Source organism: Triticum dicoccoides, chromosome 4B (genome assembly GCF_002162155.2).
Source record: "Triticum dicoccoides isolate Atlit2015 ecotype Zavitan chromosome 4B, WEW_v2.0, whole genome shotgun sequence".
Taxonomy (NCBI): domain Eukaryota; kingdom Viridiplantae; phylum Streptophyta; class Magnoliopsida; order Poales; family Poaceae; genus Triticum; species Triticum dicoccoides.
In genome coordinates, this window is record NC_041387.1 from 527,328,484 (window position 1) to 527,342,246 (window position 13,763).

The following is a 13,763-nucleotide window of genomic DNA, read 5'->3' on the forward strand; positions in this document are numbered from 1 at the left end:
GGGAAGGAGGAGAGGGGGGAAAGGAAAGGGGGGGGGGGCGCCGCCCCCCTCCTTGTCCTATTCGGACTTGGGGGGGGAGGGCGCGCGGCTGCCCCTTGGCCCCTTCTCCTCTTCCTCCACTAGGCCCACTAAGGCCCATTAGGTCACCGGGGGGTTCCGGTAACCTCCCGGTACGCCGGTAAAATGCCGATTTCACCCGGAACACTTTCGATGTCCAAACATAGGCTTCCAATATATCAATCTTTATGTCTCGACCATTTCGAGACTCCTCGTCATGTCTGTGATCACATCCGGGACTCCGAACAAACTTCGGTACATCAAAACTTATAAACTCATAATAAAACTGTCATCATAACGTTAAGCGTGCAGACCCTACGGGTTCGAGAACTATGTAGACATGACCTAGAACTATTCTCAGTCAATAACCAATAGCGGAACCTGGATGCCCATATTGGCTCCTACATATTATACGAAGATCTTTATTGGTCAAACCGCATAACAACATACGTTGTTCCCTTTGTCATCGGTATGTTACTTGCCTGAGATTCGATCGTCGGTATCCAATACCTAGTTCAATCTCGTTACCGGCAAGTCTCTTTACTCATTACGTAATGCATCATTCTGTAACTAACTCATTAGCTACATTGCTTGCAAGGCTTATAGTCATGTGCATTACCGAGAGGGCCCAGAGATACCTCTCCGACAATCGGAGTGACAAAACCTAATCTCAAAATACGCCAACCCAACATGTACCTTTGGAGACACCTGTAGTACTCCTTTATAATCACCCAATTACGTTGTGACGTTTGGTAGCACCCAAAGTGTTCCTCCGGTAAACGGGAGTTGCATAATCTCATAGTTACAGGAACATGTATAAGTCATGAAGAAAGCAATAGCAATATACTAAACGATCAAGTGCTAGGCTAACGAAATGGGTCATGTCAATCACATCATTCTCCTAATGATGTGATCCCATTAATCAAATGACAACACATGCCTATGGTTAGGAAACATAACCATCTTTGATTAATGAGCTAGTCAAGTAGAGGCATACTAGTGACGTTATGTTTGTCTATGTATTCACACATGTATCATGTTTCCGGTTAATACAATTCTAGCATGAATAACAAACATTTATCATGATATAAGGAAATAAATAATAACTTTATTATTGCCTCTAGGGCATATTTCCTTCACTTCTCTCGCATATCAAACTTGCAAAATTTTGAATATTTCTCCCTCCTTATATATGAATTGTAGCATACACAAGGTAATGGCAATGTAGCCTATTACTGTGAGATCTAAGTGATCTTCAATGTGTTATGTTTACACAACTGAGATTGAGAATTTTTCAAGTTTTACACTTGAGCATCAAATTTTTGCGTTCTTATTACAAAACCATGATGGTTTTAATTTACCACCCGTAAATTAATTATCTCTGGTTCCTCGTGTAGGCAAATATGACTGCCAAAGAGTTTGAGGAGCTTTCCCTCAATGGCCACAACTATCCTACATGGGCTATGGACATCAAGATCTGTCTTGCGTCTCGTGGGATTGCGGGTGCAATCCAGCCCCCTGAGACTCCTCTCCCGGCTAGAGCCACGCCGCTGACAGAACAAAAGAACTATGCTGCTTTTTATTCATCATAAGGCATCATATTCACCCATATCTCAAGTCTGAGTATTTACAGGAGGAATCTCCTAGTACTCTGTTTTTGGCCCTCAAAACGAGGTATGAACAGCAGAAGGCAGTAGTCCTGCTAGAAGCACTCCATGATTGGACTCATCTCCGTCTTCAGGATTTCAAGTCCACTCGGTGAGTACAATCATGATGTTCATAAGATATGTTCCAAACTGCGCTTTTGTGAGAAGGAACCTACTGAGGGGGAGAAGATAGAGAAAACTTTGTCTAGTATGCTCCCTTCAGATAGTATCCTCCAACAGCAATACCGTGCTCGAAACTACACTGTCTATTCCGAGCTTATTCACATGTTACTTCAGGCTGAAAAGCATGATGAGCTACTCACTAAGAATGGCTCTCAGCGCCCAGTCTGGGCACAACCTTTACCTGAAGTCCATCTGAATGTTGCAAATAGACAGAAGTTTAATGGTACCTTTCGGGGTAAACATTCCAATTTCGAGCATAAGCGAAAGCGCGATGGAAATAGGAGATCGAGATACCCAGGAAAGGGAAAAGGCACTTCAAAGCCCAGGGTTGATAAATCTAAGCTTTGCAACAAGTGTGGATGTTACACACATTCTACTGAAAAGTGCACAATGCCCAAGCATCTGGTTATGCTGTACCAGCAATCTCAAGGACACAAAGCACCTCAAGGGAAAAGGTTTGAAGCCAACTTCAACCTTCATCCGGATAGCGCTAAAGGAGCTGGTGGTTCGCACGATGTTCCTCCTGGGCCGAGCAACGCCGTGGTTCCTTATCTGCCTGAGGATACTGCTAAAATGGAGAACACGTTGATTGAGTACACCGCAAACAAACGTGTTTGGCAGCTTCGACTAGTCCCTCAATCTTCTTAGTGATCTACTTAATTATGTCCATTTGTGATGATTGTAATAAGAACACAAGTTTGTTGTTGTCTTTATATTGTATTGTATCGGCACATTTGATATAATAAAGATTGTATTCTATGTATTAACATGAGGTTTTCTATTGAAAATTCTTTTGTTTATATAGTTTTCTACGGGGACAATCCGATGGAAGAGGAATTATGCCTTGTGGACAGTGGTACCACAAACTCCATACTGAGGGTGATGAAATATTTCCAAACTTTGAAAAATATGAATGGGGATATTCTAACTACCGCTGGACGCGATACAGTGATTGTTGGTACTGGACGTGCCATATTCACCCTCCCAAGCGGTACACAAGTGACGATTGAGGATGCTTTATTGTATCCCGACTCATCACGTACCCTGATCAGTTATCGAGATATCCGTAAGAATGGTTTTCACATTGAAACCCATGAAGACAACAGAGAGTATCTACTCTTTACTAAAGATCACGGATATGGCAAAAAGGTACATGAGAAAATTCCTTCTCTATCGTCTGGTTTGTACTATACGTACATCAAACCCTGGAACATGTTGCATACAAAGTAATTTTCAGAATGTTAACGCATTCCAAACCTGGCATGATCGCCTAGGCCATCCTGGAATAGGGATGATGAGAAAAATTACTAGCAATTCAATTGGTCATAATTTGGTTGAGCCAAAATTTCCTCAATCTTCTGTTTTTGTGTGCACATCTTGTGCCACGGGAAAGCTAATTTTGAGGCCCACACACCTCAAAATACAAGCTGAACCACTTCAATTCCTTGAGCGTATTCAATGAAACATATTTGTGGTCCCATTCAACCATTATTTGGACCTTTCCGGTATTTCATGGTTCTGATTGACGCATCTACACGATGGTCACATGTGTGTCTTCTATCCACACGAAACCATGCATTTGCCAAGATAAAGAGGCAAGTCATTAAGTTGCAAGCCCATTATCCTAAAAGTCAAATTAAGACAATTCGAATGGACAATGCTGCAGAATTCTCCTCACGTGCTTTCAATGATTATTGCATGGCTTTGGGGATTGAAGTCAGCACTCTGTTCCATATGTCCATACACAAAATGGTTTGGCTGAAGCACTGATTAAGAGGATCAAACTCATTACAAGACCTTTGTTGACGAATTGCAACTTGCCAACCTCTTGTTGGGGTCATGCTGTTTTACACGCTGCTGACTTGATACAATTGACGCAAACTACATATCACAGTTCTTCCCCTATGGAATTGGTACGTGGAAATCCTCCAAGCATTTTCCATCTGCGTAAGTTCGAATGTGCTGCATACATCCCGATCTCACCACCACAGTGGACATCTATGGGCCCACACAGGAAGTTGGGGATCTATGTGGGGTAAAAATCGCCGTCGATTATCAAGTACCTGGAACCCCTAACTGGGGATCTGTTCACAGCCCGTCACGCTGATTGCATATTTAATGAGGAACATTTTTCGGCATTAGGGGGAGATTTCAAGTACCAGAAAGAATGCCCGGAAATTGATTGGAATGCTCATTCCATTTCATCCTCTGATCCACGTACCCATGAGACCGAACTTCAAGTTCGGAAGATCATTAATTTGCAACATCTTGCAAATAATCTGCCAGATTCATTTACTGATCTGAAAGGTGTTATAAAATCCTTAAATCCGGCTAGAAATGCGCCAGAAAGAGTGGAGGTACCAATAAAAACCACTCAACTCCCTATTCCCAAGAAGAGGGGGAGTAGTACGACCTCTGACCTGGAGCATGCTTCTAGAAAGCAGCAAAGGAAATCGAGGAGAAAAACCTCAGAGTCACTAAATGCAGGTCAACTCAACGTTGACAAACACCTGATGGATAGTATACACCTAGTGGAAGGACAACCTCCACAACCCAGTTCCAGTGTGCACAAACTGACTGGGACATCGGAACACCCAGACTCGATCGTATTGGGAAATCACGAAGAGTCACTAGGGGTGCAGGAAATTTCCATCAACCATGTTGATTCTGGAGAATCATTTGACCATAAGACTACGACTATTGACATATATTTTGTTGAAAAGATTGCAGATACCCTTCTCACTGATCATGATCCAAGGTCTATCGTTGAGCGCCAAAAGCGCTTCGACTGTCCTAAATGGAAGGATGCAATCCAAGCAAAAATTGCCTCGCTTAACAAAAGAAAGGTATTCACTGAAGCAATACCAACACCTCCCAGTGTTCTCCCTGTGGGATTCAAATGGGTTTTTCTCCGAAAACGGAATGAGAAAAATGAGGTAGTGAGATATAAAGCAAGGCTCATAGCACAAGGTTTCACGCAGAAACCCGGTATTGATTTCACTGAAACATATTCTCCAGTAATGAGTGCAACCACTTTCCGATATCTTATATCCTTGGCAGTGCAAAATCGTCTATCTATGCAGTTGATGGACGTCGTGACCGCATATCTTTACGGGTCACTAGATTCGGACATATATATGAAGGTTCCTGATGGAATCTCTGTCCCGAATAAAAATGCAAAACGCAACATGTATTGTGTAAAGCTGAATAAGTCATTATATGGCTTAAGGCAGTCGGGGCGGATGTGGTACAACCGACTGAGTGAGTTCCTTCTTCAGAAAGGTTACTCCAATAGTGCTAATTGCCCATGTGTTTTCATCAAGAAGTCCTCTACATGATTTTGCATCATCTCTGTGTATGTTGATGATCTCAACATCATCGGCAACACACCAGACATCGTTGAAGCACGCAATCACCTAAAGATGGAATTTGAGATGAAGGATTTGGGTAAAACCAAATTTTGCTTAGGTATTCAACTTGAGCACCTTCCCTCAGGAATGATGGTACACCAATCTGCCTATATCCAGAAAATATTGAGAAATTCAATATGGACAAATCCTATCCATCTAAAACTCCCATGGTGGTTTGATCTCTAGACATAGAGAAAGATCCGTTCAGACCAAAGGGATGATGGAGAAGAGGTGTTGGGACCTGAAGTTCCATACCTTAGTGCCGTTGGAGCGCTTATGTATCTTGCAAATTGCACAAGACCTAATATTGCATTTGCAGTGAATCTACTTGCTAGACATAGCGCAGCTTCCACCAAACGTCATTGGTCTGGAGTGAAGAATATCTTTCGATATCTCCAAGGCACAAAGGATCTTGGTCTATTTTTCCAGTTCCATAAAAATCAGGATCTGATATGATTGGATATGCAGATGCCGGTTATTTGTCTGATCCCCATAATGCCAGATCTCAAACCGGTTTTGTGTTCCTACATGGTGGCACTGCTATATCATGGAAGTTTTTGAAACAGACTCTGGTGGCAACATCTACCAATCATTCTGAAATAACTTCATTATTTGAAGCAACATGTGAATGTGTATGGCTTCACAGAATGATAAAACCACATACAACAGTCATATGAAATTGGTCCGATAGAATCACCTATCATTATCTATGAGGATAATGCAGCCTGTGTTGCGCAGATGCAAACAGGATACATCAAGAGTAATATCACCAAGCATATTTCTCCTAAATGCCCCCCCCCCATAATCTTCAGAAAAGCGGGGAAATAAGCATTCTGCAAGTCAAATCATGCGATAACCTTGCTGATTTATTTACCAAGTCTCTACAAATTCTACATTCCAGAAATGTGTTCATGGAATTGGTATGCGAAGACTTAGGGACTTGCAGGTGTCAAGGGGAGTCTCTACCAAATTATGCTATCTTTCTTTGTGGGTATATGTTTCAGTATCTCATCAAAGATTTTATGAAGAACTTTTGAAGGAGAATCTTTTGAGATGATAGAGCTTCCCGGACAATCGCGAAGATGATTCTACACGGTCAAGCGTAGATTAGGGGAGTGTCGAAATTAATTCTGTAAAAGAGAAATCTCTCCTTGCCCAAAGGCCAAGCAATTGCGCCGCGTGGACGCCTATGTCCCGGCAAGCGTTCTGCAACCATCGTCAATAGTAATCGATGATTCTGATTCTGAACAACAACAATCACAAAAACTGTGAAGTTAATCAGACCCAAAGTGAAAAAAAAAACTGAGCTATCTTGTACAATGAAGTTAATTTCTTCGGAGAGATTTTGCCGTTTGATGTGCAAGCAAGGGACAGGATTAAACTCAGCGTAATGTGCAGGCACCTCACCGCCGTCCGTTGGGTCATTTGCAGAAAGGGCCTCGAAATGTCCAAATTGCTGCGACAAGTGCATACATCCTTCTCCCCTAAATCCTCGCCCACGGGACTCACCAAAATCAAGCAAAAACTAGGGTTTCCGATTCCGGCGACGGGATGGTCGACGGCGCGGCGGATGAGCGCGAGACCCATCCTCGACCCGAGGAAATGGCCTTGCTGCCAATCCCCGACGAGCTATCGGTGGAGATATTCCTCCGCATTCCCAACCCAGCCGACCTTCTCCGCGCCTCCGCCGCCTGCGTCTCCTTCCGCCGCCTCATTGCCGACCGCTCCTTCCTCCGGCAGTACCGCAAGCTCCACGCTCCGCCTCTTCTCGGCCTCCTCGACCACGAACGCAAAGTCTTCTACCCCGCGGCCCCGCCTCACCCCTCCGCGCCGGCAGCCGGCGCCGCGGCCCTAGCTGCCGACTTCTCCTTCTCCTTCCTCCCGGCCCCCGCCACCGATTGGCGCGTCCAGGACGTCCGCAGCGGCCGCGTCCTCCTCGGCAGAGCCCCCCAGCACGGCATCGATAATAGGCACAGACTGGTCTTCCCGGAGCTGGTGGTGTGCGACCCCTTGTACCGACGGTACCTCATGCTTCCCCCAATCCCTGCCCACCTAGCCGCTACGGTGAAGCGTTCACTCTGGATAAAACTGCATCGTTACTGCGAGACCTTCCTCGCTCCCCCTAGCGACATCGACGACGAGGCATCTGGGGCAGAAGAGACGTCTTTCAGCGTGGTCTGGATGGCACAGTACAATGCTAAGCTGTTCGCCTTTGTCTTCTCTTCCAGCACAGGACAATGGCGAGCCATTTCGTCCCTGAGCTGGAGTGATTTATTACCTGGCTTGCTATCGTTGACAGGGTTGGCTCTGTTCTCCGGGCGGCAATAGGCCTATGGGCTCTTCTATTGGGTGACAGATTGGAGGGAAAAGTTTCTGGTGCTTGACTCCTGGAGGATGAAGTTCTCCATTGCTGAACCCCCACCTGAGATGAGATATTTACACGGTGTGGATATAGCCATTTTGGAGGCAGGGGAAGGCAGGTCCAGGATGTTTGTGCGTACCAGAGGCACAAATTACCTCAGCTATACCACTAGGCGAAACAAATTGTGGGAGTTCCATCCAGTGGCAGTTGGAGAGGACAATCTCACTGGATTCTGGGCATGTGTTGATCGGTTCAACAGGGAGGCACTTAAAGCTCATCGCTCGATCGAGCCTTTTTCTCGCTGGATGCCAGGACATTCCAGCTTGAGAGGGTGTTTGCCTCGAATTCATGCATCCCCAATGTGCACGCATATAGCAGCTTTCCACCATCATTGTTGTTGATACCAACAGTACCAAGTGGTAAACTTTATGCTGCATCCTTATTTTCCCACTTCCCTCCATACTTGATACTTAATTATTGTTATCTGTTATTCTTGCTTACACAATTTGGTAGTTGTTACTCCCTCCGTCCCATAATATAAGAACGTTTTTGACACTAGTGTAGTGTCAAAAACGCTCTTATCTTATGAGACGGAGGGAGTACCTTTCAGCTCAGGAATATAGGAACAATTTTGTAGTTTTCCATTTCAAGATAGTTAGATTAGTAAAGGAAGGATCTTACACACTATGAGACATGAGTAGCATCCTTGAGGCATCATTGCCATTTTTTTTTTTGCCAAGCTAATGTAGAGGGAATACAAGTTTAAACCAGGACGTTGCTACCAGTTCACCTTTAGATAGTTTTACCTCAGAAATATTTAGTCCAGTCTAGCAGGACTTGTGCTGTCCACTTTTCTGTATGGTTTTAACACAAGTGATATGACATGTGTTATTAATTTTTTATTTGAGAAATTTGTACTAGAGTTTCTCCAATTACGAGTGATCATGACCAGTTTCTTCTCTATCTTGATGTTGCATTCAATCATTGTTCTGAAACTTATATAGCTGACAAGTGAGACCATAGATCATTTTTTCTCATCATCTATATGTAAGACATGCATAATCCTAAATATGATTGCACAGAAACAAAATCCTATATGTGAGATCCAAACCCTACTTAATTCAGATCGATGCTTAGAATACTTCCTTTCTTAATTTGTTTTTGACATTAATGCAGTAGTTTGTCACTGTTTGACCCTAACCATTGATTATTTATCAAACAGAAATTGGATGGTTACACATTTTTTAATTATGTGAAATTTTATGGTTTCACAATCTCAAAGTATTGACTGTTTCCTCACAAAATTATCAAACGACACCAAAATTTGCCACTGCACACAGCCTGTGTACCTTACATATAGTCTTCTTTTTTAATGGATTTTTCAGCACTGTAAGTTGAGGAGGGAAAGTAGGTAAAAGCTCAAGGATTCATCAGTTAGAAATTGTATTTTTAATCTCCTTCCCTTGAAGCAGGGTAATACTGGGTTTGGTGTTGATGGATTCGTAACACTATAAACTGCATGCATATGTTTCTGCTTTTTCATGTGAAGTGGCGATGGGAAAGAATGGGGAAACATAATTAGTTTCTTCCCTAAGTTAATCTTAAAGGGCATTGGAAACTTCTGCATGTTTTTGTAATAATATCTCAAAGTGGCGTAAGTCTTCTTTTACATTTCAAATTACCATGCTTTTCATGGAATACATGTTATTCATGTATATTTATTTTATGTTTTTGAAATGCTAGCCCTTGCGCCTGCATGGGTTTATGACAGTATACACATAATCAGGATAACTATGGCTTCCAGGTACTTCCTCCCCAGCAGCAGAAACCTGATAGTAAAAAGGCAGAAGTTAAATGTACTTACAGAACAAGGGAAGTGATTATGTTTCAGGGCAATACACTCATAGATGTTAAATCGATACCATGTAGAAACCAAATACGAGAAAAGTAGAAAAATAGAAAATTGTGAATTATCATAATTATAGTTTTCCTTACCACTGTGCTTTAATGGTGATATTATTTGCGTTCTTATTTGTATAACTACTAGTAAGCGTGCACGTGCAACGCACGTCTTGACAAACATAAATAGTACTCCCTCTATCAAAAAATACTCAGATAACATAAACAGTACTCCCTCCGTTCGAAAATACTTGTCGAAGAAATGAACATATATATGCGTATTTTAGTTCTAGATCCATTCTAGATCCATTTTTATCCATTTCTCCGAGAAGTATTTCCGAACGGAGGGAGTACATACTAACCATACAGAGTTGCACAGTTTCACCAAAAAGTTTAATATATGTTAACTACTCCCTCCATCCCATAATATAACATCGTTTTGCAAGCTATTTTAGCTCACAAAACAATATTATATTATGGGGTGGAGAGGGAGTATAATAGTAATCAAGCACACATTGAAATCGTACTATCAACATATATATCACCCATAATATAGTTATATCCTTCAGTATCCATATTGAAAGTATGAAATTGTCTTCCAATACAAATTTATTTGTTTGAAACAAACTCAGATAAATAATTTCAACCATTGTTTAAATCATACATAGTTCCGTAGAAACCCACCGGTTCAAGGTTGAAATAATCAAATCTTATCTAGTGGGTCACTTAAAGAAAACCATGCAATCAGAAGGTTTACCTACCATGGACATGAGTTATATCATGCTATCATGCACTCTTTAATCTTCAATTTATTGAACCGATCCAGTGTTCCGCTCCACTCCGTCATAGAGTGGCCTCGCTGCATCTATGCTACTTGTGCAGTTGTGTTACTCCCACGAAATGGCATGAGAAGATTGTGCCATTTCTCCGCAGAAGACTATTTTGATGACGAAATCTGACACTGAAATATAAGTTGAGATTCAACATCAAAATCAAATCTGAAATCTGCATTGCATAAAGTAGTTGCACATTGGATTCTCAAAGTACTACTTAAACTTTGTTTAACATTCATTTGCTTTTGGGTCAGTTTCATATATTTTCATAATTTTGAGGACATAAATGGCAAGCCAAGTTGATCTTTTGTGAATGAATGATGCTTATTTCAAGTGGATCGGATTGCCATGCTGCTAATTCTCATCAATTATGCTCTACATTAATTTTTGGACATTTGAGCCAAAATACAGAGGATAATATAACATGTAGCAAAACACCTTGCAACATACATTCCTTATTCTTCCTATCCCTGTAACAAAAAATAATACTGCAAAATAAATAATTAGAAAACCATGTAACAAACTGGATGGCCTTCGCAACTATTCTTGTAATGTAACTGAAAAGTGAGTAACAGATCATGTTATATATTATCTGCAAGCGGATTTGGACACAAAACATGTTGTATATTGTCCACAAGCGGATATATATGGACACATAGTATATATGTGAATTAGGCTAGAGTCCAAGTCAGCCTACGCACCGAATTATGTATGTGTAAATTAAGCTTACTATGAAAGAGGTAGGCACTCACTAATATAGTGAAGAACAATCTGCCGAACCAAAACCTTCCACTCAACTGAAAAAAGGAAAACTAATAAAGATTGGCAATGGCTCTCATATGTGCAATAAGTTTAACTGAGCAAAGAAATCACCAAGAAATCACCAAGAAATAGAAAGTATAAGCTGACAGACCATGCTTAGTAAATTTAATCAAACAGAAAATAGGGGCTCAATGTAGCAAACATGCCAATTAATCAGGAAGAACTCGTTCTACCTCCTTGTCTCCAATCGCCAAAAGGAAGATTTGTTCGGTGAACAGAATTCCACCTAAATCTAAAGAAAGCATGAACACAAAATTAGTCACAAATGAAAGATGTACAAGGCAGTGAGGGATCTTAGTCAACACATTCTCATATGAGAAGTTGAGAACTGAATTTGTAACACTAACAAGAATAGCAGCCCGCTGTTCGAAGTATAGTCTTCACTTAAAGTGCATCCAGAGAATGGAAAATGTCAATTGCTTTACAGTGTAATTGCTTACGTACCTCTGGAACCTTGTTTTATTCTACAAAAGTCAATTCTACATCTTCATAGCAAAATTAAAATTGCCAGCACATGCAAAAGAGAGGTTAACAAATTGTGGTCATGTGGGCTACTGAAATTATATATCATTACTAATTCAGATGGTGTCCGTAACGCATTACTATGAGAGATGTCATATGCAGTTGTGAATCAACACTTGAGAAAGCATACTTTCAGTGACATTAATAAATAGAAAAGTGGTGCTAAGATGCTTTATAATTCACATGAATCTTCTCTTATCATGGTGTCAGTTTATGAGGACAATCAGACCCAAAGAACAATGCGACATCAATGACTCGATTTTACATTTAGAAAGGGCAAAAAGTTTCAGTATCATTATTATGTTAAGAGAAATATACCTTCTTCTTGACAGTAAGAGAAATGCACCCTTGTATTATCTGCATGTACATCACTCTCCATAAATGACCTAGCAGGCATAAACTGCAAATTTAATAAATAGGTTATAAATAGATTGATCTTGATAGAGCCGAATCCGCTCACCTTCACGTGAAAAAATGGCTACCTCATAGAGAATCAAAAATAATACAATGGAGGATAGGGCAGTGACAGTCGAGGTACAGCGGGATGGACATCGCATCAAAGGGCGACGACAGCGGAGGTAGGGCATGGCGGCCGAGAGAGACACCGTGGCCACCAGGAGTGGTGCAGAGCTGATACCGCGTCAAGAGCGGTGGCAGAGTGGAAAATGCATCAAGAGTGACGGGCGGAGGTGCTGTGGTGTCTCTCTCTTTTTTTTATCTCATTTGTCAATGACGTATCTAATGAAAAGGATGAAGCTGGTAAAGCTGCAATCAAGGCTGTGGAATTATATGTTACTTTTGGTGGACGTGGTGTTTAATACTGTGAAGTACAGGGAAATGAGACCGAGAAATTTATTTCCTACTTTTTCCAGTTTTGTACCAGAGGAAGGTGGAGTTGCATCTGTTTTCAGGTATGCTGAAATCAATGAGCGGAAACATAAAACACGATTTTTTGTTTGCAGAGAAAAGCATACAGACCATGTACAAAGGTGAATACTTTTTCTTGTGCTCCCTGTCTTTTTTTAATGTATTTGCCACTCTGTTCTTTATAGCATATTAGGCACTTCTCCTACTATTTTCAGCTTAAAATTCCAAGGAATAAACAAAATGGTTAATCATTATAGGAAAAAAAGATGTCCCAAGCTTTACCTCTGTGTCCAACACGACCAAGTTTAGTCTCTTCCTCCCAAAGCCAATTCGTTCAATGTGGAATTTGTGGTATACTCTGAGACATAAACTCCATTTCGTGTGGATGCACATCCCTCAGAGTTGGAACGCGGCGAGCATCAACTCTCTTGCGCATCATACTAAACACAAGCAAGAAATTTAAGCATGAGAGAAGAGAGGAAAGTAAAATTCAGTCAAGTTGAATTAATTTCGAAAGGCTTATGCGTCAAACTGATAGCAAACTCCATACAGCAAGCATCATGCTGAAACCACAGTGACTACTTACAACAGCTAGCATTAAAACATTGTCCGCAAAAACCCATCAATGTTAGAAGCAGTACAAGGGATGAACAGAAGATCACATTGACGTGCAGATGCATTCAGATTTCCTAGACTGTTTACTAATGGTTACTTTGCTCCTAAACTGACAGTACATCAAAAGAGTTTACACATTCTGTATGTTTTTGGCTTTCAAACACGATTACTGCTCGTGGTGTTATCAAATTACCAAAAAAGCTATAGCTCCAATCAAGAATAGTAATACATGAACATATGCCCAAAATGTAATTCACCTCTTTGCAATGGTCACAGGAGAAATCAAGCTCAGTAGTGTTGCTTCTTGAACTCCAGTTCCTATGGATAAAGCAGCGTTGAAGGGCGCAGGCGGAGGCGGCGACCCGCGGCGGGGCGGCTCTGGTGGGACGGGCTCCCGCGGCTGGGAGGCTCCCGGCGACCCGTGGCGATGCAGCGGTGAAGGGCGCGGGCGGAGGCGGCGACCCGTGGCGGGGCGGCTCTGGCGGGATGGGCTCCCGCGGCTGGGAGGCTCCCGGCGACCCGCGGCGAGGCAGCGGTGAAGTGCGCG

General features: G+C 42.0%; 2 protein-coding genes across 3 annotated transcripts in view; one reads left to right on the plus strand and one right to left on the minus strand.

Annotated features, from left to right (window-relative positions):
* The first annotated feature begins 6,730 nt into the window (after window positions 1–6,730).
* Window positions 6,731–13,763, plus strand: part of LOC119291249 — a 12,209-nt gene continuing 5,176 nt past the window's right edge. Inside the window, exon 1 of the mRNA XM_037569976.1 lies at window positions 6,731–8,077. Within this exon, the coding sequence (XP_037425873.1) occupies window positions 6,848–7,624 (777 nt within the window). The 5' untranslated portion in view covers window positions 6,731–6,847 and the 3' untranslated portion in view covers window positions 7,625–8,077. The remainder of the gene's footprint in view (window positions 8,078–13,763) is intronic.
* Window positions 10,146–13,673, minus strand: LOC119291250. 2 transcript variants are annotated; one of them, XM_037569978.1, is made up of 6 exons: window positions 13,474–13,673; window positions 12,884–13,041; window positions 12,053–12,134; window positions 11,386–11,444; window positions 11,143–11,187; window positions 10,146–10,518 (listed from the first exon to the last, which is right to left on the minus strand). In XM_037569978.1, the coding sequence occupies exons 2-6, from the start codon at window positions 12,992–12,994 to the stop codon at window positions 10,495–10,497; spliced, it is 321 nt and encodes a 106-aa protein (XP_037425875.1). In that variant the 5' UTR covers window positions 12,995–13,041; window positions 13,474–13,673; the 3' UTR covers window positions 10,146–10,494. The 2 variants fall into 2 exon arrangements, with proteins under 2 accessions (XP_037425875.1, XP_037425874.1); XM_037569977.1 differs by having other exon boundaries at window positions 10,146–11,187.